Here is a 27,511-nt window from a genome sequence, read left to right as displayed (position 1 = left end):
TGAAATGCATGTTTTAAACTATTTAAATTATTCAATTTATTTTTCATTTTTAATTTGTATAATAGTCAGATAGAAATTTAATGTACCAATATCGAGTATATCATGAACATGGTGGGCTATATTTATAGGAATGTAATCATATAGATTTTTATGTTTTCTAATTATAGAATCATTTTCTAAACTTTTATGTTACGTCCTAGGCAAATATCATCACTATGAAGTCTTTTAGATGACTCGTATAGCAGATTGTCCTTTTACGCATGCGCAGAAGTTCATGCGTTCCAGGTTGAACCGCATGACTTCATTTTATTTTATATTCACATTTGCATACTTAGCTATACGACTCTTGATAATTATAGGTCGTACCACCGTTTTTTCTTAGCCCGTACTGTTGGTTTCTCTGGTGCGGGCGGCGTGCCCGTGCTCTTGTGGTGATAGAATATTCCGCCGAAAAAATTTGCACAGAGGTTCGTAACATCTAGCTAATGAGCATGCGTTCCAGCTTGGACCGCATCTTTTTCCTCCGGAAGTGGCACATGGAGCGGTACGGTTAAATAGGCCGAGGCGCTCCGGATAGAGTTTATTTCTTCCTAGCTTGAGTGAAGCTCGATTAGTGAAGGTAAGACAATATTATTGCTGGAATCTTGTTCTAATGAAATATAATAATAGTCACTGAACATATGGGATGTTAAGGATCTATAGTTATCTCGAGTATGAATAATATGATCAATATATAATAGTTTGTCTATGACTAATGATGTGTAATACATCACCTGAGTTTAATTCAGAATTCATATAATATACCTTGGATTTGTTTATAGGTTCTGGGTTTATAGGTAAATGATTTTCTTGCCTAATAACGTCGTGGTCTGTTGTTTTTTTCTTTGACAAGCTAATCTGTTTTTTAAATTATGTCTTTGTATATTCATGTTTTTTATACATATACTATATTTATTGTTTTTAACTAGTTACGCACTTGATAAAGGGTTCCGACCCGAAACGCGGCAACTGTTTTTGCGTTGTGCAATCTTCTTTTTGAATAAATTCCTTTGGACCTGAGAGCGCCGTCCTTTTGTTCTTCCATCAGTATTACATTCAGGGAGTTCCCAAACAGAATACTGAATGCATTGGCAAGCGGTGAGCTTATGAAGCACACGGACCCCATAGACTATAATGGGGTCTGTGTGTTTTCCACGTGGTGTCCGCACGAATCATACAGACAGAAAAGTACTTGATGAACTACCTTCCTGTCCGCATGACTCGTGCGGAAAACACATGGACCCCATTATAGTCTATGATGTCCGCGTGCTTACATTGCTCACACATGCTAACGCGTTCACTAGTCTATTCAGGGGGTCTCCATGCCGACTCCCCAAACAGAACACCGAACGCAGATGTGACCAGGCCTGAACTACATTAATACTGCTAACATTTTGTGGTAAAAGGAAGCACAACCGCTACATGTGAATATACCCCTAGGTGTGTGTCCATTGACAAACTTGCTGATGGTTTCCAATAACAGTCATTGCGTTTCTGGCTTATACTACAGTTCTATCAGAGCCAATACAAGAGAATTCCCTTATCTATATCACTATATAACCTGTGTCACCAAGCATCTGCACTCCTCAACACTCTACTGCCCCCTGTAGACAGCAATAGGAATATGAAATAGCACAAGAACGTGTTCACACACGCTGCTGGTTACACATTGCGCCTTCTCTGACTAGAGATAAAAGCCGGACACTACGTCATTACCAAAAATGATAACAAAGTAACGTGAAACGCGTCGGGTTCCGCCTCAAACATGACGTCACACACCTCAGCTCGTCATTCGAGCAATCTTTATTGACAAAGTCTTGGGTGACATTTCCTCCGGCGCATGCGTGTCGCGATAGCCGGTGTTTCACCGTGATCTTTCCACTTATGAAGAAACAAGGCTCTACCGGAGCGGGCGGGGCTGCGGACCGGCTCACCAAGCCCAGCTGTCTGATCGTCTGCAGCGCGGTTACCGGAGGTGAGAATGTCATGTGACCACCGCCGCCTGCCGGGTCATGTGACCTGCGTCCTGTACTGTTATATGGGACCTGTGCAGATTGTGCTGTGAGCTGTGTAGGAGGGCAGATTGTGCTGTGAGCTGTGTCATTAGAGCATGCTGGGAGTTGTAGTTCCCATTGCTACAGGTTGTGCACATAAAAGGGTTCTACAATATAAAATAAAGCTTCCTAATACATTCCCTGCCCTGTATAAGCCTTATTTGTAGTACATGGGTAGGGTCACCAGAGCCCCAATTATTACCTTTCAGAGGGCATTGAGGTGCAGGGTGACCCCCCTCTGACCGCATGTGACATCACTGACTGCGTGTGACATCACTGACTCATGTGACATCACTGACTCTGCCCTACCCCCACTCCAAGTCCATAGAGTAGAGCAGAGTAAGACCCGGGTCACATCTGCGCTTGGGCCGATCCGTTCCCCTATCCGCATGAAATATCTGGAGAGAAAAGTCCTGCAAGCAAGATTGTTTGTGCAGAAACCACACGGACCACATTATAGTCTATGGGGTCTGCAGGTTTCCTTAGGTAACCGCTTTTTATGTGGATAAGTTTCCATTCGGGGGGTCCCCAAGCGGAAATGTTACCTGGGCCTCAGTCATGAGAGGGAGACTAGTGTTAAGGCTACGTTCACACCTGCACCTGAGGAGTCTATTCCCCATACTGTTTGAAAAATGCGGAGAGAACAGCGCTTAATTTTTCACTGTCTTTGCGCAGAAACCCGGCAGACCTCATTATAGTCTATGCGGTCTGCAGGGGTCTGAAGGTAACTGCTTTTTTAAGCGGATTAGGTTTCCCCCCAACTGGACCCCCAAACAGAAACCTGAACGCAGGTGTGATCCTAGTGTAAGCCTTATCTTGCTGGATAACCTCTTTAATGGTTCCTGTCACCCACAACCAAAAGCAGGCGTCCACTTTAATAAAATGAGTGATCTGACAATAGTTGGGGACAGAAGTCACTACAAGGCCTACAAAGGCTTCTGGTCCCTACACGTTTCCCTGCATGAATACCAGCTTCTTAGCACGGTTTATGCCTACATACTATTTATTTGCATTACTTCTCAAATATGGTAAGATTAGTACTTTCTAGTCTGCCAGAAACAGTGTAGTGCACCCCTGGGTGGGGAGATTTTAATCAGCATGGAGGGATATTGAAGGGATTAATAGAAACCCTGGTGGTGTAGGGTAGTAGGATTTAACTGAGACATCCATGGTGTTCTGGGGCAGAGAAGGAATTAAAGGGGTTACTGGCGTTAAATTTTGATGACCTATCCTCAGTATAGCAATAAAAAGAGAAGGGGCACCGAGCCGACCAATGTGTAGTAATACGTTCAAGGACAAGGTTAGCTAGCAAAAATTAGGCCGCTCACCTGACAGGGTTGTATAGGATACAACAACCCTGATAGCATGAAGACAATAAGTAGGAGCAGGTTTAGGTAGCAGCTGGTCACACGTCAGACGACGTCAGGAAATACCAATTAAAGACCATCCTCCACTGATATAGAGAAAGAAGACCGCGCTCACCCAGGGACCAACACAATCTTTATTAGCACAACGCGTTTCGAGCTGAAAAGCTCTTTATCAAGTGCACCGAATAAACCACTCCTGGTTGTAAGTTCCTGCTTACAACCAGGAGTGGTTTATTCGGTGCACTTGATAAAGAGCTTTTCAGCTCGAAACGCGTTGTGCTAATAAAGATTGTGTTGGTCCCTGGGTGAGCGCGGTCTTCTTTCTCTATATCAGTGGAGGATGGTCTTTAATTGGTATCCTCAGTATAGATCAATATCTGATCGGTGGGGTGAGCGTCATCCGGCCCCTCCACAGATCAGCTGCGTGAAGTTTGTGGCCTGCTTGCAGCTCTAACCCATAAAATTGAATGGGGCTAATCTTTAATACCACGCATAGACCCTACGCAATGTATTGTGCTCTGCTTGATATTCAGTGGAGACTCTGCAGCCCTCATCTGAATGTTGTGCTCTCTTGTAACAGGTCATATCACCATTCCCGATGTTGGACTCCCACCAATCTGAATAAATACTGGAGAGCCCCTCTAATGAAGACCCCTTAGGTCATTTGGCTTAGGCCTTATAGAAGAGTTGTTTCAGTACAGCAAGCCCTGTCCATATGCCCTGTTGGGTTATTTCACTTAGGATTCCCTTCTATGTCCCAGTAATGGGATATTCTCTGGTGGAGCCTATGGGTTCTTATATTAAATGAATGGCAGGTATATGCCTAGACGTGGCTTCCCTGGTTGGGATGCGAGACACTGGACCCGTGCGCATCATCCCAATTCCATTTAGTAAAGGAGTTCTCCCCATAAAACCATGTATTCAATAGCAGCATCCATAAAGCCCAATAAAAAACAAACATTTCGCTCCATAGAACAGTGCAGAACAGATAGGTTTGTCTGTCCAGTGGTATAAAACTGCAGATTCCTTCGGGACACCCTATAATTTGTAGCAATGGTAAAGACAACGCTACTACAGATGTGCAGTTCCCCAATTTCTTTAAATCCATGTTTTGTGAACCATTAGAGCAGGAGACTTGACCCATTTGTACCGTATATTGTCATAAATGGCGCAGTGTTTCCATGAAGTTTAGACTACAATTGAAGTTTTTAACATTGTCTCTTTGACTCCTTCAGGTGTCTCAGCACAATCCTTCCTGCACACCTTCACCCTTGCAAGTTCAGCCTTCAATCTACAAGTGGCTTCTCCTGGGGTGCGTATTGTAATTGTAGGGTTTTTCGACAGACTGATGGGCATAATGAATAGAGATGAGCGAACACTGTTCGGATCAGCCATTCCGAACAGCACGATCCCATAGAAATGAATGGAAGCAGCTGGCACGTACACTTTGCCGGCGGCCGGTCGCCATGCCAGGTGCTTCCATTCATTTCTATGGGAGTGTGCTGTTCGGAACGGCTGATCCAAACAGTGTTTGCTCATCTCTAATAATGAACATTGAGTGACAATTTAACAGGGTGATCGGAGCTCACTTAATGGGCCTGATGGAAATCCTATATGGAAGCGTAATAGTCAAAGGTAGACTTTAAGGATCAGAACCAATAATGGTGCCACGCAGAGGCCTTTAATAGGATCAGATGGCTACCTTTATGGCTACAAACCAATGAAGCAAATGTCCCGACTCTGTAATCGGTGCGCAGCGTCTCCCCTTTAGACATGATTGACATTCTGATCCTTTGCAAATCTGGTAAATCAGGCCTCGTCCCCGAAGCACTTCCATCCATAACAAGATGACCTCAGATCTCGGCATTGCTTCATCAGTTTGTGGCCACAGAGATATGTTCTTGCTCCTCTTAAAGGTCCTTACACAGCACTATTATTGGTTTGGGGGGCATTTTTGACCTGACAGACTCCCTTTAAAGAGTAGTTATCAATTTAGGGAATGGGGACGGTGCTGGACTGCCATACTTTGTGAGAGGTGGTGATGGGGTGACCCGCCCTTGGTGCCTTACAAAACTGATGTACAAACATGAAACTCTTCCTTCCCGTTTACCTGTGGTCTCTTGAGTGACTGCTCTTCTTCTTTTTGTCTTTTCTAAGGGAAAGGCTATAGATTTTGTAGGCATCAGCGAGACAGACACAAGATGGTTCCAAGATTTCCAACTTAAGCCATATGCCAACCCGGCAAGACTGGAGTCAATAGACGGTGAGACGACATGAACATAAAGTTTTACTCCTACCATAGTGCACAGAGTTTCGGATCTTGCTTCAGGGTTTGGTACCTTGGTGAAGTAGGAAAGTATATTGATATTGGTGACTTCAACATATTATAATTGCATATTTTTAATTGCTTGATTTCTGAATATATCTATCTATCTAGATATTTTGGAAGCATCCCCTGTTAGTTCCTACTGACTTGAATTCATGGTAGGGAGATCAGATGGGCCAGGGTGAGGTATAGTGATTATGTGGATACTGTCTCGGGGTCCCACCTATTCTGGATCGGAGGAGATACCACTATTGAGAGTATAACTCACTGGACCGCATCCCAGCAAAGTATATCCGCTCGATATGGCGGTGTTACTACTTGACTCATTGGTTTAGTTGTTAATTGTGATTAAAATTAAAGGGGTAGACAAGAACTTAAAAAAAATGGCCTCTATCTTTAAGAACGATTGACACATCAGTCCACAGGTTGTGTGTGTTTTAGCATTTACCTCAATGGAACTGGACTACAATACAATATATAGACTATGGTCAGGCGTGGCTCTGTTTTTGGAAGAAAGCAGCCATGTTTTTCTACTCCTGTACCACTCCCTTAAGCACACAGTACATTTCATTTAACCAACCGTGAAAAGGTCGAAAGATAAAACATTTCCAACATCCTTTCAATTTGTTGAATGTTTCTCCAAGCCTGTGCCAACTTAAACATGCCATGTAATGGTGATGCCGAGAGTAGAGGAGTGCGGTACACCATTTCTTTAATGTGACTGTACAATACATGATTAGCTTATCACAATGAGATATATACTCTATCTATCTATCTCCTATCTATCTATCTATCTATCTATCTATCTCCTATCTATCTATCTATCTATCTATCTATCTATCTATCTATCTATCTATCTCCTATCTATCTATCTATCTATCTATCTATCTATCTATCTCTCTATCTATCTATCTATCTATCTATCTATCTATCTCCTATCTATCTATCTATCTATCTCCTATCTATCTATCTATCTATCTATCTATCTCCTATCTATCTATCTATCTATCTATCTATCTATCTCCTATCTATCTATCTATCTATCTATCTATCTATCTATCTCCTATCTATCTATCTATCTATCTATCTATCTATCTATCTATCTCCTATCTATCTATCTATCTATCTATCTATCTATCTCCTATCTATCTATCTATCTATCTATCTATCTATCTCCTATCTATCTATCTATCTATCTATCTATCTATCTATCTCCTATCTATCTATCTATCTATCTATCTATCTATCTATCTATCTATCTATCTCCTATCTATCTATCTATCTATCTATCTATCTATCTATCTATCTCCTATCTATCTATCTATCTATCTATCTCCTATCTATCTATCTATCTATCTATCTATCTATCTATCTCCTATCTATCTATCTATCTATCTATCTATCTATCTATCTCCTATCTATCTATCTATCTATCTATCTATCTATCTATCTATCTCCTATCTATCTATCTATCTCCTATCTATCTATCTATCTATCTATCTATCCATCTATCTATCTCCTATCTATCTGTCTCCTATCTATCTATCTCCTATCTATCTATCTATCTATCTATCTATCTATCTATCTATCTATCTATCTATTTTCTATCTATCTATCTATCTATCTATCTATCTATCTATCTCCTATCTATCTATCTATCTATCTATCTATCTATATACACTGTATGAGCAAAGTCTTACTCTTCTTTTTATTTTTAGGATCACGGTATCATGCACTTTTAATCCCACATTGCCCTGGGGCAATGACGGACTTGGCGAACAGCGGTTATCTGGCCCGAATCTTGCAGCACTTCAAAACAGAAAAAAGTAAGCGAGAGATAACAGCAGAGCGACAGCGTGCGGTATGGATGGAGGATTTATGGCTTTATTGATTTCGGCTTTAAGGGCCATTAACAAAGTGAGAAATTGATGCAGAAATGTCTTCATTATGGAGAGTGTCGGCTAGACTGCCAAACAGATTCCAAGGCGTGGTGTGCGCACGTACTTGTGTGCCAGCGTTTGCTGTCTATGTTCGTGCACTGTCGGGGTGGACACATTACAAGACACACAAGAAAGGATAAGTGAAAAAGAAGAAAAATTAATGTGGCTGAACGACTTTGATTATTGAGTATTTTTTCTTAAAACCCTGCATTATGCCATCCATCTGTTATTCCTCTTGGAAATGCGTACATAAATTGACTACAGGGTGTCACCATTCACTTTGTCAATAGGGTGTGTCTTGTACGCAGTCGGATACCGTCAGCATGCAAAGAGACATGGCCTATTGACAAGGAGAATGGTAAAACCCAGTTGATGATTTCTCCATACATTTCCAGGAGGAATAAAAGAGTCACCACACTATACAGGATTCTAAGAAAATAAATGCTCCAACTGTGTTATTCTATGAAGCCTACAGGTATACTACATGTCTAGAGAACTGACTATTCTCTTTCCTATGACTACTTCCCATATACCCCGTTTATAAGCCGAGCAGAGACCTGCTAAGTAAGAACAGCTTGTACTCTGCAGGTTTCATCACTATGTAATACCACATAATGTTGCAGTGGGAGACATAAGTGCCTGCCTACTATCTGGCCCTTGGAATTACAGACTGCACCAATCTGCTGAACAGTAGTAGGCCTGGGTTTAGAAATTCTTTGTCCAGATGGAATAACCCCTTTAAATTGACCATTCACCTTAAATACATATCAACAGATTTCAGTGGGATCCACTGACGTACTAATGTGTAAGGACGCAGCTTCTTGGGCCTTGTTGGGCCTTGTTGGGCAGAGTGGTTTCCAATATGCCCAGTTCTTTGTTCCTCTCCTAGGTTCACACCTGGCAACAACATATCCTCCTCTCCTTATTAAACATGTGCTCTCGTCTGACCTGCATTTGTATATTTCCATACAGCTGTCAGATGGTATCTTATGTATATGGCTGACAATGGCATCCTCACCTATGTAACATAGATAGCACCGCCTGCACTTGATTCATTTTCAGAAGTGCTTGCATTGGTGTAGTCGTGACCCCTAAGGGTTCGTCGTAGGCATAGAATTTCTGAAGCATTTAACATGAATATATTCTTCCCCTATAGAACCCATTTGTGCCATTGGGCATGGAGTGACCGCCCTATGCTGTGTAACCAATGACGATAAATCCTGGGCCTTTCAGGACTACAGCCTTACTGGGGTGAGTGGACGCCATTACATTACATTTTACTAGTGCACTACTGTGTACCAAGGTAGATTTACTGTTCACAACTCACTATATGCTATACAGCAGAGGTTCTCAAACTTATTTTGTCTACCGCCCACTTCGAGAATTAATTATTTTCTAGCGCCCCCCCCCCCCCCAAAAAAATTTTTTTAGCGGCTAAATTCACTTGTTTTCGTAATATCGTCGAATGACATGACTGGCTGTGACATGATGGCGCGTGCACTTTTATATGAGGCAGCGGGCGGAATAGTACTTTTGAGAATGGACTAGAAACTTCTCGCTTCGCATTGGAGCTTACCGCCATCTATGGTACAGTTTGACAACTTTTGGACAGGAAATACTGTCCAAAGTCTCCTAGATGGCGTTACACGAGGAAACGCGCGTTAAGCGTAAAGGAGCGGTAAAGTTTGTGTTAAAAGCAAAAAAACTATTTTAAAGGGGTAGCCTCATGAAGCTTGATCTGCCTTCTAAGCTGCCTAAAAATCTTCTTTCTTCTTGTTTGCTCGCGTCAATTAGCCCCACCCCCAAATTAGCGTGTAGCTCCACCCACCACATAGCGTGATCCTATGGGATGACTGAAGGGCCTGTGATGTCATCAAAAGGTCCTGTAGACTTGGATTTACCTTGTACGGAGTTTCCTAAAGGACCTGGCTCCTCTGCCCACTAGCAGCCTGCTCTATATAATAAAGCTTTATCCTAGTGAACAGAGAGACCAGGTCCTTTAGCCCAGTAGGATTTAGACTTCTTTATATAAGAAAGCAGCACTTATTCCACACACCCCCCCCCTCTATCTCACAGCAGGGAGCTAGGTGATGTGTATGTGATGTGTATGTGTGGTGCAGACACAGGCTGGCTCCGTACACTCAGCCCCCCCCCTCTCTCCCCCCACACAGCAGGGAGTTACGTCATGTGGCTCCCTCAGCAATGAGCAGGGGGCCAGGTGCTAGTGTCCATAATGAAGTGAATAAAGTAAGATAGTGGATGAACAAAGCAGTTTTGCTGAAGCAGTGTATTTAGGAAAAGTCTTACATCCACATTAACAAGCAGTATAGATAGAATCATTGTTATGATACCACCCCTTTAAATTAGCCATCGCCCCCCTAAACCGCTTCAACGCCCCCCAATCTTCTCTGTGCCCTTTACTGCCCCCCCTATAGGCCTCCAGCGCCCACAAGGGGGCGTTATTGCCCACTTTGAGAAAGACTGCTATACAGGCTAGGTGACAACCCTTGTGGGGCTGTACAAGTAGCCAAGATGGTTGTCACCAAGATTCCCAGAATCAGATATATCTAAGGCAGCTAAATATCTGACATGAGGACATATTTGAGTTTATTCTCACCAATGCTAAGAATAGGTCATGAATGTTGAATGGCTAGAAAACCCCTTTAAACGTGTCTTAGTATACAGCACTGTGACACTTCTGTTATTTTCTCCCCTCCTTCATGCCTTGACTTAAGCCATCTGTATATGAACTGGTCCGTCGGCCAGACTTTGTCAGCTTGCCGCTTATCCTAGAAGACTTTGCTAAAGACTCTGGAGCAACATTTAGTGGTAAGTAATGGTAAGGGGATTTTAATCTTTGGCGGCGGCTGCTTCCATGACTGACAACAAGACTGCGATGTGTTTATCGGATTTTTCTGTATTGCTCTGTACAGGCAAGTTTCTGTCAATGGAAATTTCCTAGACTTACTGGTTGGAGAACAACCCCTTTAATTGTGGGATATTTAAAGGAGCAAGTGGTGAAGTGAGTCAGTTTAGTAAAGGGAGTCAACCACAGCGTCATTTCTAAACCAGGTATATACAGTTGTAGGGGTGGTTAGTGACAGTGTGAACAAAGTGGAAATCACCCATTTTTACCTGTAGTCACTGGACACCCCCTTTATGTTAGAGGCTGTCAATCACAGGGGAAAATGGTTGGTGTGGTCACGCCTCGGTTGCAGCAATACCTTCTTTGCAGCGGTCACAGTATTGCTTTACACAATCCTCCCCATCCCTATTCTGTAGTGAAAATAGTCACTACATTGTCTTTCCTTTTTCTCACTCCATCCCCAACAGTAATCCTAAAAATACTTTTTTGCCCCCCATTTTCCTATATAAGGGCAAATTCCTATGGGGGCAAGAGACATTTGAGGAGGAATTCCATTTGTATTTCTGCCCCTTCGTCTTTTCAACACGACTTTCACTCACAAATTAAAGGGGTTGTCCAGGATAAACTAATAATTAATCCCTAAACTAACCCCCTCTCCCGCTTAACTTCTAATATAATCTATAATTACCCATATTCCTGGAGCGATCATGTGACCGCCCCAGGGACACTTTCTGATAATCTGGTGACGTTCCATTTCACCACTTCCGAAATGGAAAGTCATCATTACTGTTCCTGTCCCCCCCCCCTACCCCATCCTCATCAATACTTACCAAGCCTTCCTATGTCCTGGAATGACTCCTCCTCTCTTCCTCTCTGTTAGTAGTGGGTGGAATAGATTAGCTAGGGAGACAGGGAGGGGTAGGAGGGGCTAGTAATGGGCGGGATCGCTAGGCTATGGAGACGTGGGAGGGGGAGTGAGAGAGAAGGAGGGGCTGAGTGAGAGGGAACTAGTGTAGAAGCTAGTACAAGGTAGTGCTCGTCTTCCCTCCCCCTACAGGGGTCGCTGGTTATAGCAGTTTCTCATAAGAGGTTGACTGGGACATTCAGCAGCCAGATAGCAGGACAGCACCCATGTCTTGGTTGGTTATGCCTATAACGTAAGTACAGGAAGAAACAATATCCCTAGACATTATCTGACTGTAAAGACAAGCTATTCATCTTAAACCCTGGATCCGATAAACTGACTATTAGTAACATTGAATGTCTTATTGATTTTTCTGCATTTAGCCAGTGAGCCGGACGCTGTTCACATTGTCTTGGACAGACATTTGATCACAGGACAGAATGAAAACTCCACAATGGCGGCCGTTCAGAATCTAATCCTGCTCTGCAATGGAAGGTCAGTGCCAGTCCATCAATGTACATGTTCATCATGTCCTATAGTCACAGTTGCAGAATTGTAGGCAGAAAATGTAGCTCTGGCAGGGATTAGACATGATGTAGAGAGGGAAATGGAGAAGGAAGCCCAAAATTAAACATTTATTTTGGTTGAAACAACACAAAGAGGTTAAAACACTGGTTAATAACCTTTTGGGACTTTTTTTTACAAGTTATATTACATCTACTATTTGCTTTCCTAGAAACTGTCAGATTTATTTGTGCCCCAAATTGTAAAATATTTAGGGCTTTGTTCACATGGCAAGATTTGGTGCTGAATTTGAGGCAGCTCTAAATTCCGCCTGAAACCCACCTCCATTGCTTTCAATGGGAGTCAGACACTGAGTTTTTCACATGGGTATGGTCACACAGAGTTTTTTGCAGGCAGATTTTGACACAGAATTCGCCTCAAAATCCTCATTGACTTCAGTGGGAGCCGCTCGCTTTTTTTTTTTTCTGCTAACTAGTAGCGGATAAAAGAAGCGACATGACCTGTCTTGCCACGGATTCTGCGGCTGACTCAGCCGTGGCGTCCGCGGCTTGAGACACACTCCTTTATAGGCCCATTCATTCAGGCCTAAACAGGAGCGGCATGCCGCGACGGAATACCAATGTTGCATTGGCATCCTGTTATGGCTAGCCGCGTGGAAAGTTCATAAGGCGGAAAAGGTTTCCGCCACCTTTTCTGCCATGGGAACATACCCTAAAACTCCTGAACCAAATTTTCTCTGACATCTGAAAATATTAGCTTCGCTTAAAAATGAACATCCATATTTCTTGAATTCCATTTTCATATGATTATGTTCACATTTGTGTTGGAGGACCAGAACAACGGACACACACAACACTGACGGTACCCGATGGATCATTTGACTATAATGGGATCTGTTGTGTGTAGAGATGAGCGAACACTATTCGGAACAGCCGTTCCGATTAGCACGCTCCCATAGAAACGAATGGAAGCAGCCGGCACGCAGACTTTGCCGGTGGCCGGTCCCTTAACCCCCCGCGTGCCGGCTACGTCCATTCATTTCTATGGGAGCGTGCTATTCGGAACGGCTGTTCCAAATAGTGTTCGCTCATCTCTAGTTGTGTGTCCTTTCTTTTAAACTGAAGTCCCCGGATGTAAAAGTCGGACTTTTTCCAGACTTTTTCGTCTGGTGATTTTCAGTACACACTGCGACGGTTACTCCAACACAGACGTGATGGTTTCCATTCAGCATGGCTTTATGTTTTCTTGTAATATTAATACATAATCATAGATTAATAGGTACAGAATTTAGAAACGAAAAACCACATTAGGATAACAGATGACGATTCACTTCTACTACAATACTGGAAAACACTACAGGTAAGGCCCTATTCACATCTGCGTTTGGGTTTCCGTTCGGGGAGTCGGCTTAGGAACCCCCTGAATGGAAACCTATACGCATTAAAAAGCGATTACCTGGGAAACCCGTGGAGCCCATAGACTATAATGTGGTCCGTGTGGTTTCCAAACAAAACATGTGGAGAGAAAAGTCCTGCAAGCAGCAATGTTTAGTGTGGAAACCACACAGACCCCATTATTGTCTATGGGGTCCACGGGTTTCCTGAAGGTAGCTGCTTTTTAATGCGTATAGGTTTCCGTTCTGGGGGTCCCCAAGCAGACTCCCTGAACGGAAACCCAAACGTAGATGTGAACAGGGTCTAAAAGGAGTCTTTCAGTGGTTTTGTCCTGTTGAACAGTGCTATATAGGGATAACATGGAGAGCTATGTAAACATGCTGGAGCGATGGTCATGCGGGTCCATGACCAGGAAATCCAAGTAATAATTCTCCCCAGCAGTGCGATCACAAGTATCTGAATGTTCCTGTCCCTCCCCTGTGCTCTGAATGATCCACACAACGTGTTTCGGGTAAAACTGTTTCTCAAGTGCGCATCACTTGTGCTCTGAATGAGGGCTGTAGCAGTCTTTTTATTTATTTTTAGAATGTAGATTTGCAGCCCCATATAGGAATCACAATGTACATTTTTATTCCCTATCAGTCTTTGTAGAATGGGAGGAAATCCACGCAAACCTGGGGAGAACATACAAACTCCTTGCAGATGTTGTTCCTGGCGGGATTTGAACCCAGGGCTCCAACGCTGCAGTGCTAACCACTGAGCCACCGTGTTGCCCCATGGCTGTAGCAGTCTTTTGATGGGACCCTAGAACCATCACTTATAGGCAAGAGAGAATTCGGTGCAGATAGCAGCTGGTACCACATGCTCACTTGCATGCAATATCTATGCTTGGCCACAGGATTCAGCTTCAGGCCGAGGCCCCACGTTGCAGAAACGCAGCTTTTTTTGTTGCAGATTTTGCTGCGTTTTTTTGCACCAAACCCAGTAGTGGATTGAGCGGAAGAAAGAAGTCTAAGAGATCCTTATATATTCCCCATTCCTTTTGTAGCCATTCTTGGCTTTGGCTCAAAAAACCACAGCAAAATCTGCAACAACAAAAAAGCTGCGTTTCTACAACGTGGGGCCTCAGCCAAACAGTCCATGAGTAAGGGCGCCCAAAACGCATAGGAATTGTATGCCATTCACATTGCTGGAGAGGAACAAAGCTGAAAATTTTATATGTGCCCGGGTGTTAGATGTTTCGTCTGGTGCTGGATCCCTTTAAAATTTGTCAGTTTTAATAAAACCTGTTTCTTCTATGTAGGAAATAAATCTGCTTTCTGCTGAGGGTCCAACCCATACCTCATCTGTCCTTGATTGTATCCAGAACACCAAGAGACGCTTAAGATGTGCCGTGTGAATTACTGTGAAGAGCATTAGCACCCGTATTGCACCATCTGCGCCACAATGCTTAGGTTATCCCATTGCATGGAAGGAGCAAATCGGAATATGGGCCCATTCTGACTGGGCCTGTGGGCTCTCGTCGGCCCTTGAGAACATGTCATGAAAGTGCGAAGATCCTACATGCTGCTTATATGTTGAAGGGGACCAATGGCCATGTGTAAAGTTACTTTTATATACTGTACATCTTGCTTGAAAATCCTTTGGCACTGTCCCATACCCTTAATCCCATTCATGCACAAGATTAGGAACCCGTCATGTCACTGTGATTGTAGGCAGATCTGTGGTTTTGTATTTGTAAAGATCTCTCTATCCATTGTCCGTTTTCAATAAAATATCCGGTTCCTATAGTCTGCTTTTCCTTTACGCCTCCATCGTGGTCACAGCTCCATTAAAATGTTCCTCCGACGCACACCAGAGAAAGATTTCCTCACAAGCAAGACCACCACAGCGATGACCGTGACACCAAGAACCATGCCTATGACTATTGCTGCGTAGTTTGTGGTGGCTGAAAGAAGAAGGGCATATCGTGAAAGATGTTCCATACAAGCGCACCTCCAGTTATAAGTAACTTTTCAGCAATGAATGGTACATGATCATATATGTAATATATCTTATTAGTCAAATATGTCTTCACTACTTTTCATATTAGTCTATGAAGAGGGGAGGGGGGATTAGAAAATATACTCAAATAATTGCTGTTGTTACTATTTCTTGCTTTTTTTAACACTGCTAGGTTGTAGATAAGAGGCTGTGCGAGCACAGAATGCAATAATGCCATTAACTACCCAGCAGGAATCTACTCCTCCCCTCCTGTCTCCATAGAGCTCTATGTTTGAGGCTGAATACAGAGGCAGAAATATTGTAAATAGAGATGAGCGAACACTAAAATGTTCGAGGTTCGAAATTCGATTCGAACAGCCGCTCACTGTTCGAGTGTTCGAATGGGTTTCGAACCCCATTATAGTCTATGGGGAACATAAACTCGTTAAGGGGGAAACCCAAATTCGTGTCTGGAGGGTCACCAAGTCCACTATGACACCCCAGGAAATGATACCAACACCCTGGAATGACACTGGGACAGCAGGGGAAGCATGTCTGGGGGCATAAAAGTCACTTTATTTCATGGAAATCCCTGTCAGTTTGCGATTTTCGCAAGCTAACTTTTCCCCATAGAAATGCATTGGCCAGTGCTGATTGGCCAGAGTACGGAACTCGACCAATCAGCGCTGGCTCTGCTGGAGGAGGCGGAGTCTAAGATTGCTCCACACCAGTCTCCATTCAGGTCCGACCTTAGACTCCGCCTCCTCCGGCAGAGCCAGCGCTGATTGGCCGAAGGCTGGCCAATGCATTCCTATGCGAATGCAGAGACTTAGTGCTGAGTCAGTTTTGCTCAACTACACATCTGATGCACACTCGGCACTGCTACATCAGATGTAGCAATCTGATGTAGCAGAGCCGAGGGTGCACTAGAACCCCTGTGCAAACTCAGTTCACGCTAATAGAATGCATTGGCCAGCGCTGATTGGCCAATGCATTCTATTAGCCCGATGAAGTAGAGCTGAATGTGTGTGCTAAGCACACACATTCAGCACTGCTTCATCACGCCAATACAATGCATTAGCCAGTGCTGATTGGCCAGAGTACGGAATTCGGCCAATCAGCGCTGGCTCTGCTGGAGGAGGCGGAGTCTAAGGTCGGACCTGAATGGAGACTGGTGTGGAGCGATCTTAGACTCCGCCTCCTCCAGCAGAGCCAGCGCTGATTGGTCGAGTTCCGTACTCTGGCCAATCAGCGCTGGCCAATGCATCCCTATGGGAAAAAGTTTATCTCACAAAAATCACAATTACACACCCGATAGAGCCCCAAAAAGTTATTTTTAATAACATTCCCCCCTAAATAAAGGTTATCCCTAGCTATCCCTGCCTGTACAGCTATCCCTGTCTCATAGTCACAAAGTTCACATTCTCATATGACCCGGATTTGAAATCCACTATTCGTCTAAAATGGAGGTCACCTGATTTCGGCAGCCAATGACTTTTTCCAATTTTTTTCAATGCCCCCAGTGTCGTAGTTCCTGTCCCACCTCCCCTGCGCTGTTATTGGTGCAAAAAAGGCGCCAGGGAAGGTGGGAGGGGAATCGAATTTTGGCGCACTTTACCACGCTGTGTTCGATTCGATTCGAACATGGCGAACACCCTGATATCCGATCGAACATGTGTTCGATAGAACACTGTTCGCTCATCTCTAATTGTAAACAAGCGGTCATACTGAAGATAAGGAGCTGAAGAATAGCCTAATAATTGGAGAAGGAATCAGATCACCTTAGGTATGCTTTAGGCTGAGGCCTCACATTGCATAATAGCTAGAGATGAGCGAGTACTGTTCGGATCAGCCGATCCGAACAGCACGCTCGCATAGAAATGAATGGACGTAGCCGGCACGTGGGGGGTTAAGCGGCCGGCCGACGTCAAAGCGGAAGTACCAGGTGCATCCATTCATTTCTATGGAGCGTGCTGTTCGGATAGGCTGATCCGAACAGTACTTGCTCATCTCTAGTAATAGCATCTTTTTTTCATTGCAGATTTTGCTGCGTGTTTTTGAGCCAAAATCAAGAGTGGCTGGTGTTCAAAGATGAATGTTCACTTTAATTTTCTTAAAGCGTCCATATTGGCAGGAACTTAGTCATTATCGGATTCATCTGCAGTGAACTGATCCAAGGAATGTTATCCACTTACTAGTGGATTGATCTGCAGTATGAGATCATTAAAGGGGTTATCCAAGTTATTAAAAGTGATGGTTTATCAATTTTAGATCTGCGGCGGTTCAACACAGCCCCATCCCCCCTCCAACAATCAGCTGTGCCAGTGCTGCGGCCTCTTCATGGTTTATCTCAGGTTTCGGCGTTCTGAGTGAAGCGGCACCTGACAACCAGATAAGCGATGAGTAAAGCTGTGGCCCCTGATTGTCGGGGGTGCCGAGAGTCGCACCCTCTGCTCTAAATTGATGGCCTTTCTTAACCTCTTCCCATATTATGCCCATATATGTTGGGGAATATGGCTAATTCCCATCCCACAGATCCCAGATTAAACTCAACTACCCCCCTAACTACAAATGTTGATCCTACTGCTAAACTAATAAAGACCCCAGACCTGAATCTACCTCCAGGACCCTCAGCCTTGAATACCTGCACAGGTAATGTCATTGTGACTTCACCTCTGCCAGTTCTTCAAAAGTAACAGGACCTGGTCATACAACCATATGTGTTCATGTCATTCTGAAGATCCTCTGAATCTTTGTACCAGGGGCAGTTTGATTTGTGGTTATCGGGAGGCTTCGGCCCTTCACACATGTCAAAAGTCTTCCACTGTGGACCATGTAATACATTGTCGGAGTAGGCCTACCAGTGCAGAAGCTCCCTGTATAGATAATACTTGCCTTTTTTTCTTGTCTCCCAAATTACGTAGATTGATTTGGCGGCGACATGGTAGGTCCTTGTCTCCAGCACCGGCTCCATTGGTTGTTTAGCAAGTAGTTGCAATGGGCAGTTAGAATTGCCTGACTTTGTGTGATTAGAAGTCAGATAGAGCTTTACCTCACAGCTTATAAATACCTAGAAAGGGAAAGAAAACTATATATGTATAATGGCGGATCTGAATACTCTGGAAAGTACCAGAAAAAGTAGCCATACCCACCATGGAGGAGCTAGAAAGCTGGGTTCCTGAGAGATGCAGTGTGAAGACCATCTTGTTATTTTCTCTGGAGATATTCTCTACCATTCTGTTATCTATACACCTGGAATTAGATACAGAAAATATTTCATTATATCGTATATTCATTATGCGAGGCAACACGGTGGGTCAGTGGTTAGCACTGCAGCCTTGCAGCGCTGGAGTTCTGGGTTCGAATCCTGCCAGAAACAACATCTGCAAGGAGTTTGTATGTTCTCCCCATGTTTGTGTGGATTTCCTCCCATTCTACAAAGACATACTGATAGGGAAAAAAATGTACATTGTAATCTCTATATGGGGCTCACAATCTACATAAAAAAAAAAAAAAAATCATTATGTATCTCAAAGAGATCCTACCCATTACTAGCCCCTCCCACCCTTCCCTGTCTCCCTAGCCTAGTTATCCCGCCCATTACTAGCCCCTCCCACCTGCCCAAATCTCCCTAGCCTAGCGATCCCACCTATTACTAGCCCCTCCCACCATCCCCCTGTCTCTCTAGCTAACCTATTCCATCCATTACTAGCAGACAGGAAGAGGAGAGCTGTTCCCGGACACCGGAAGGCTTGCTAAGTATTGATGGGGATGGGAAGTATAATGTGACGTTCCATTTCAGAAGCGATGAATTGAAACATCACTGACAGCTCCAGGGATATGGGTAATTATGTTGTTTTTTTTTAATTAGAAGTTAGGCGGTGAGGGGGGTTTAGTTTAGGGGTTAATTGTTAGTTTATCCTGGACATCCCCTTTAAGAAAATCTCTAAGGACTTATTCACACGACAGTGAAAAACTGCTGTTTTAAAAACCCAAAATGTCTATGGGTCTATTCATATGCCCGTTTTTTAGGGACTATTTTTCACGTGCTCTATCTTTGTCCGTTTTGAAGGATATAAAGATAGCCATGTGAATAGTCCCCTAGACTATTATGGGTTGGAAAAACACCAGTATTCACTGCCTTGTTGGTCCTTTCAACAGACCGATGGGGCCATTTTTCACAGATCTTGGGCCTGTAATAAACAAGACTGTCATGTGAATTAGGCCTCAGCAAAATAAGTTATTCTTGTGCAGTGGTTTGACAAATGTTGAATTCCAGCAGAGGAGATAGCATCAGCGATTCCACTACGTCACCTCCAAATCCCAGCATAAGTTACAGAGACAAGGCCTTGGTGTCTCTCCAGAACATTACCTTAGTCAATGCGAGGATGGCACAACAGTTAACATCGAAACAATACATCACCTCTGTCGTCAGACCTTCATCGAAACCCTCCTATCATGGTCTCCAAATAATAGAACTGGTCCAGTTTATACTACATTATTATCTAGCAGAAAGAAATAATCGGAACATTTCCCCGTATGTGGATTTATTAAAATATATTACTGTTTATAAGATTTTTAGATCTTAGTGAATTAATCTGACACATCCACAGACAGAAATAGAAAGTTCCAAACAGGCCGCCAAATAACTAAACATGACCCGTCCTTATGCCAAACAGGTCTTCAACAGGGGCGTAACGATCGTGGTTGCAGGGAGTGTGACCGGGCCCCGGAAGGTTCGGTGGAGATGGCCGGGTCCATGTACAATGATGACAGCGGTCGGGGAAAGCCTGGTGCCCTGATTGCTATACATACTTAAAGGGATTCTACCATTAATTTTTTTTTTTCTAGGTAACACGTTGGAATAGCCTTTAGAAAGGCTATTTGTCTCCTACCTTTGAAAGTGATCTCCGCCGCGCCGTTCGTTCAAAATACCGGTTTGTACTGGGATGCTAATTAGTTCTCTCGCAGTGATGGGGGCAGGCCCAAGCGCAGGAGATGCGATGGGGGCGTCCCCATTGCTGCTCAAAAAACGACTCCAGCGCCGCCTCTGTCTTCTTCTGCATCTGCCTCTACCTTCTTCGGCCTGACGTCGGACGCCTACGCAGTACGCTTTGTTCGGCGAACGTACTGCGCATGTGCAAAATTGCGGTGTCGACACTATGGCCGCGGGCATACGCAGTACGTTCAGCGAACTTCGCTGAACAAAGCGTACTGCGCAGGTGTCCGACGTCAAGCCGAAGAAGCAGGGGGCGGATGCAGAAGAAGACAGAGGCGGCGCTGGAGTCGGTTTTCGAGCAGCAATGGGGATGCCCCCATCACATCTCCTGTGCTGGGGGATGCCCCCATCGTTGCGAGAGAACTAATTAGCACACCGGTACAAACCGGTATTTCAAACGAACAGCGCGGCGGAGATCACTTCCAAAGGTAGGAGACGAATAGCCTTTCTAAAGGCTATTCCGACGTGATACCTAGAAAAAAAAGTTTTTTAATGGTAGAATCCCTTTAAAAATAGTTATACTAACCTCTTCTGGGCTCAGTTTCCTTTCCGATGTTCTTCCATCCTGTGATTAGCCCCAGCGGTCACATGGGGCTCGGCAGCGTAATGACGTCAGTGTGCGCCCACGTGACTGCTGAGGACCAATCACAGCCCCCAGCAGGGACGTCGAGAAGATGGCCGAAGATGCTGAAGACAGCCAGAGCCAGGAAAGGTGAGTATAAGTGTTTGTTATTTTTATTCACCTTCCCTGGGCCTCCGATGAAAGTTTGCACCCAGGCCCAAAGACACTGGTCTTCAAGTATAGTCCCATGCTTTCCTACCAAGATTAATATTTAGGGTCCACAAGTCTCGAGAATACAATCTTCCGTCATTATTGTTATGCACGGAGGGATTTTAATTTAGGGCTAAACTAGAGAGGTTTTCAATTTTTGCACCAAAAAATGTGACTTTTTTTCTCCTTTGACCACCCTCGCCACTTTCCTGGCAGGGGGCATGGGTGGCCCCATCATATTAATGACAATTTATTGGCGTAAATAATCCCTGAAATCTACGCCAGCTACCATCTGGAGTAGGTTGGAGACCAGGCACACAGCCAGGTGGAGGGCACGTCCGATTTTTGTGGATTTGTAAAATGATATTTTAGACATACTGGTAAAAAAAAAATCTAGAAAACCCATTAGAGGGTAATAATCACATGTACAGTACAGGATACCGTATGTATAGGTTCTCAGCCCGTCCTTGGATTTGTATTTCTAGAACTTCGTCTCTTACCCATCTTGGATGAAGTACGTCTTTGACTTGTTCTTTTTGCTGACGAGCTTGCACGATGTAATGACCAGCCTGACGTCGCTCCTGTTGGTCTCTGCGGTCACAGTAACCACAAGCTTCTCATTCCCCCTGATACGTGGGATGGATGATGTAATCTCATTCACGTCCGAGCTGAGGTCTGGGCCAAGTCCAATACCAAAACGGAACGGGCCAAAGTCAGTCTGTCTGTCTGTCATGAAATCTGTCCACACGAGGTTGGGTTGCTGGGAATTTTGAAGACGAGTTTGGACAACCAATGCGGCGGTGTGATCGCTCGTATCTTCTACTATAGTACTCATTGTGAATTCCAGGTCATGCTCCTTCTATAAAGAAAAAGTTCATGTCATAAAGCCGTATTGATGTCACCATACTGTCCATAACCCAGCGTTAGTGAATGTTATTAGCTATAGAAACTATTGGCTTGCAAAAAAAACCCCATAAATATACAGATTTACTGTCGTGGTTGCAACTCAACCTTGGTCTTAAATATACCAGAAACTGATGAATATTGGCGTAACTAATGTCTTGTGGTCCTATCTTTTGTCCGGACCCCTACCTCATCCCTACAGTGAATTCTTGATAGTGATGGTTACGGGGGATAAGGAGTTTAATCCCCCTTAGTGTGGTTAGGTTAATCTTTGGGTCTCCTTGGCTTACGGGCCAGATGGAAGCTGCAATCCCAATACTGATGCCAGTGCTTATGGGCCCCCCTAAGGCTCCTGGGCCCCGATGCGACTCTACCCTCTGCATCCCCTCAAGTTACGCCCCTGAGCACGCTTACTGTGCATACGGTTATGTGCATGAGGCCTAAATCAGATCAGGTATCTTTTTTCCAAACTGAAGCTTCATGGTAAGAGAGACCTTCCATCCCATTTAATAATCTAGTTTCCTGCCCTTGGACCCTTGATATTGTGATCCAGATGCAATACTTGAAGCTCCTGGACCCCAGTGCGAAATCTTTGATGGGATCCCTACGTCCCATATGTCATTTAGAATAGGGGTACAGGGATCTTTGGGCCTCACCCCAGTGCCAAGGAAATGGTAGTAACTGTAGCCGCTGCACTTCCTATAGCTACACTTCTGTTTGATTCCCAGAATACCCAAGTCCTTTTCTTGTTCTGTTGTTCCCAGTACTGCTCCATTTAGTGTACATATTCTTAAATAGTGATTTTTTTTTTTCTATATACTATAAGGAAAAAAATTTAGGGGAGGGTTCAGAGTGCCAAGAGACTTACCAATGAGCAAAAAAATTGCATACTGACTTTATTTTGTTCAGGTTAGCACTGACACCGGTTGCCTCTGATAGGGGCTCTGAATGACACTGCTCTAATGACATTATAGAGGTTAAATTGCACATCAGGCACCAAAACTACCTGCACTTATTGCTCAAGAATGGTGGTGGCTAAAGAAATCTGTACTGAAATCAGTGGCGCAGAACCAGTGCTTAAATTGGGCCAGAATGTGTCAGAACTGAGTCCCGGCATATAGACAAACTGTCTTGGTGCCACACGGTTGCTCAGTGGTTAGCACTTTAGCTTTGCAGCGCTGGGTCCTGGTGTTCAAATCTCGCCAAGGGCAAAAAACCATCTGCAAGGAGTTTGTATGTTCTCCCCGTGTTTGCATGGATTTCCATCCCATATTCCAAAAAGACATACTGATAGGGGGAAAAAATGTACATTGTGGGGCTCACAATCTACATTAAAAAAAACCAAACAAAGCGTTCCGGTATAAAGAACCCCACAAACACCGCTTCTCTGATCCCTGAATATAATGATCGGAAGGCTAGGAGAGGTGAAGGAACATAAAAAACACTGTTACTTACCTCTCCTGGCTCCAAAAGGCCTTGGGGCTACTTGGTGACATCACGTGGGCCGGGGTTGCGTCCTTAAGCATTGCAACACAAGCCTGGCTCAAGCAACGTCTCTTCCATCATTATAGATGGCCAACATCACCCAGGAGTGCGCTGGAGCCCAGGAGAGGTAAGTTACAGTGTTTTTTATGTTTGTATCCTCCCCTGGGTCTCCGATTATTATACTCTGGGGTCTGAATTTTAGAGTTCCCCCTAAATTTTTTTCCCAATTTAAGCACTGAGCAGAACCTAAGAACTAGAATTGGTGGAGGTGGTGAAAGGTCTTCTTCTGGTTACTACTCCTTGTATGAATAGTATATCATGTTCACACCCTACTTTGCCTCTGAACCGTCGGATATTACCGTCATTGTTTGTAGGCCATGTTCTTATCACATGGTTTGGATTTCAGTATTTCTGCAACCCTTGCACTTGGCAGTTTAGTAGTGAGCATGTATAGTGCGGTGTAACTCTATACACGGCCTCACTCACCAATACAAATGGTCGTGAAAGATATTTCATCACAAGGAGAGAAAATAGTCCTAGCCATGAGTGAACTATAGACACTGCATACCTTCCCATAATAGAGTGCTAATGTACACATGTGTCATTGTATAATGGGACATATACCACTGGTGTTACCCCTCAGGCCAAGCTGAAAGCTTCCCCCACCCTGGAGGAATACTCATCATATCCATGTTAGGGTTGTGGCACCATGACTCCAGCTCGTAATATGAACACTTTTGGGGTAACCTTTAAAAGGAACCCATCACATTGAACATTTGCGGACAGCACATTATAGAGCAGGATGAGCTGAGCAGATTGATATATAGTTTTATGAGAGACAATTCAGTAAAACTGATATATATTCACTCTCTTTTTAGGTGTCCGGGAGGAGGAGTCACTGGAGTGATTGTTGGACCGCCCACTGGACTCCTAATCTGGTTTGAAATAAATTAGATACAAGTTATATATCAATCTGCTCGGCTCCTCCTGCTCTATAACATACTGTCCACAGATAGGACTAAACGTACAATAGGACGGATTACCATTACGTATATGTATACTATGTATACAATGTATACTATTGAGGGCCAGTTCATGGACTTCCTAGACGTGTATTCAAATCTGCGTGTGTGGCTAAATAGTAATAGTCATCCGTACAAATACATACAACCAGTAACAATATGATTCATTCGCAACTCATTATACCGCCATACTACGATACATTTACTCTTATACGGTTATTAGCCACGACCATGCAATATTTAACGTCACGTCAGACAGTTTCCGAATAATGCAGCAAATTTCTATTACAATGTCGTTTTTGGCTTCTTGACCCTAACAGTATAGATAATATGGATCTTACCTGTGTATGATTTTTCTCGAAACCAGCCCTGGACAATTCCCATGGTAATGTGAAATATAAAATCCACGGTACAACAAAGTTTAGTAGCCCCATTTCCAAGTCAAAGGTCCATAGACGCCTGGTAAAAGGGTTTCCTGTAGCTTCTAATGCTTTCCCAAGCTCTTTATGAAGGTTATGGCTATACCTTTAGTGCTGCTTAGGATGAAATGCGTCTAGTAATGGACTGTCTGCGAAACGGAGGGTGGAGACTCTTAACCTTTTAGCTGCCAAGTTTGGAATCTGATGTTTACTCAGGACATGGAGATACATCTATAGATCACATCTCCTCCAGGTAAGGTCAGGCTATCGACACATGGTCGAAAACGCGTCACTACCACAAACAAGTGTTGTTTTCTTGCCTTCGCAATGGAGTTAGTGGCTTGGGAGGAATAAGAGCAGGACAATGTGTAAGCAGATGTCAGATAATTATAACAGAAGATATCTTCCAGGCTTCCGGCTCATCCTGTGCAGCCAGGAGAAATTTTTTTTCTTTTGCGTGTGGTGGGATATACAGGATCAGGGAACGGATTGTTCGAGATCCATTAGTGAAAGAGGATACTTAAGGGCTGTGAAAATTTCTAGGTTTTCCCCATTTTTATTTATTTATTTTTTGATCCAAAAATTGGTCCCAAGATTTTTGACATTATGGCTCGACATTGGTGAACCAATGACTGAGATGAGCCAATAATAATATTCTGCCTATGGAAACTTTCTGTTATCTGGGCCTATCGACAACTTTATGGGTCCATAGATGATTTCGTAACAATTTGCCAGCCACGGATGGTCAATCGGAGATCACTCTAGAAGAGTGACGTTCTGATTTATTGATGCTCCCCGAAGGCCATCTAATGATTGTTAACGAAATCCTATAATTAAAGGCCATGATCACTTATGGATCCGTGTTTAATTGATTGGCATGTGTTTGGAGCTGAAACGCGTTGTGTATTAAAAAAAAAAAATTAAACAAATTTGCACCGTTTGTCTTCTACATCTTGCAGAAAGCTTATCTGATGTTTTTAGCAGAGAATGCCATTCTGCAGCTTGCTATGTCTTGTAAGACATACAAGAAGGAAAACAAATGGTCCGAAACCTAAAACCCATAACAGATGCGACTTAAAAATGGATCCAAATGTATCAGTAGCCTTTAATGGGTTGTCAATGTGATTTACTGTTTGACCTGTAGGTTACAATTGAGTATGTGCTCAACCCACTAACAGCGTCTGACCTGACGGGACCTGCTCTCGTTTTTTGCACTTGAGAAAGGGCCAGTGTAAGGCCCGAAACGTGTTGTGTTATATGCTGTATTTTTAACTACCCAATAAACCCTATGTGATTGGACCCTGGTTTACCATCTTCCTAAACATACCAGTGTGCGCGGTTCTCCCTCAACGAACCTTTGGTCCCCTTTTCCTCTTCAACCCTCTAACAGAACACTCTTGTGTATGGGGGTAATCCCAATTAGGACAAAAAGGAATTAGGCATGATGGATTTTCCTTTGTTCTGCTTGAACATACACAGCTGTGCTATTTACGGGTGTGGAAACGCAGCTTTTGTTGTTGCAGAATTTTCTGCTGTTCTTAGAGCCAAAGAATGGCTACAAAGGAATAGAAAATATATTGGGCGTTCTTATACTTCCACTCCTGGCTCTGGCTCCGAAAACCGCAGCAAAATCTGCAACATGGGGCCTCAGCACTTACATTCTTATTGAAACATATAAGATACATACTACACGTGAGGTCTTGCTATGGTTTGGAGATTGAGCAGATACCATACATGACAACATGAAGTTGCCAATAAATCATTGTCTGGTTGTCAGGGCTCACAATCTATATTCCCTATCAGTATGTCTTTGGAGTGTGGGAGGAAACCCAAGCAAACACGGGGAGAACATACAAACTCCTTGCAGATGTTGTCCTTGTCAGGATTTGAACCCATGACTCCAGCGCTGCAAGGCTGCAGTGCTAACCACTGAGCCACCATGCTGCCCAACGGAAACCAATGGAGCCTGACCGATCCTATTAACTATAATGGGGTTTGTTGGGTTTCTAGTGTTCCAAAGAAAAAAGTGCAGCCGAGTTTTTGGGGATTTCGGATGGAATCTATGTTGGAGGGTCCTATAGCCTTAAATGGATTACCCAGCAATAAATCGGAAGGTCCTTGATTTCGATGTATGGAATAGGTACGTTCATAGTTCTATTGCTTGAGAAGTCATTTTTTTAATGGAAATCTATTATTAAAGGGGTTGTCCAGGCAAAAATTGGCATCTCTGGTGTCTTCCAGCACAGTCCATCCTGCAGCTCCATTGTTTCCTTTTGGTGCGTTTCCCAAGCGGACTCCCCGAACACAAATGTGAATCGGACCTAAATAGATTCCCCCCAATTTCCCTTTTTCAGCATGGCCTACCCTGTTGCAACCATTTATACTGTATAGTGGAAACAGGAGACAAATCCCGTATTTCTGGATATCATTTCCAAGATGTCGGAACTTTCTAATTTTCTGTACAACAGGTTAATCCCGGAGATGAGAAACTTCATTAGGAGGAAGGAGACGTT

The 27,511-nt window shown here is 43.7% G+C and overlaps 1 protein-coding gene across 1 annotated transcript; it reads left to right on the top strand.

The window, feature by feature from the left end:
- Positions 1 to 1,870: 1,870 nt before the first annotated feature.
- Positions 1,871 to 15,203, top strand: GATD1 (glutamine amidotransferase class 1 domain containing 1). Its single transcript, XM_075280482.1, has 8 exons — positions 1,871 to 2,014; positions 4,696 to 4,772; positions 5,618 to 5,723; positions 7,505 to 7,612; positions 8,883 to 8,977; positions 10,462 to 10,555; positions 11,880 to 11,991; positions 14,719 to 15,203. The coding sequence occupies exons 1-8, from the start codon at positions 1,924 to 1,926 to the stop codon at positions 14,723 to 14,725; spliced, it is 690 nt and encodes a 229-aa protein (XP_075136583.1). The 5' UTR covers positions 1,871 to 1,923; the 3' UTR covers positions 14,726 to 15,203.
- Positions 15,204 to 27,511: the final 12,308 nt, after the last annotated feature.

This window comes from Leptodactylus fuscus, chromosome 7, assembly GCF_031893055.1.
Source record: "Leptodactylus fuscus isolate aLepFus1 chromosome 7, aLepFus1.hap2, whole genome shotgun sequence".
In the NCBI taxonomy this organism is placed as follows: domain Eukaryota; kingdom Metazoa; phylum Chordata; class Amphibia; order Anura; family Leptodactylidae; genus Leptodactylus; species Leptodactylus fuscus.
This window is presented reverse-complemented; position numbering and strand designations above follow the sequence as displayed.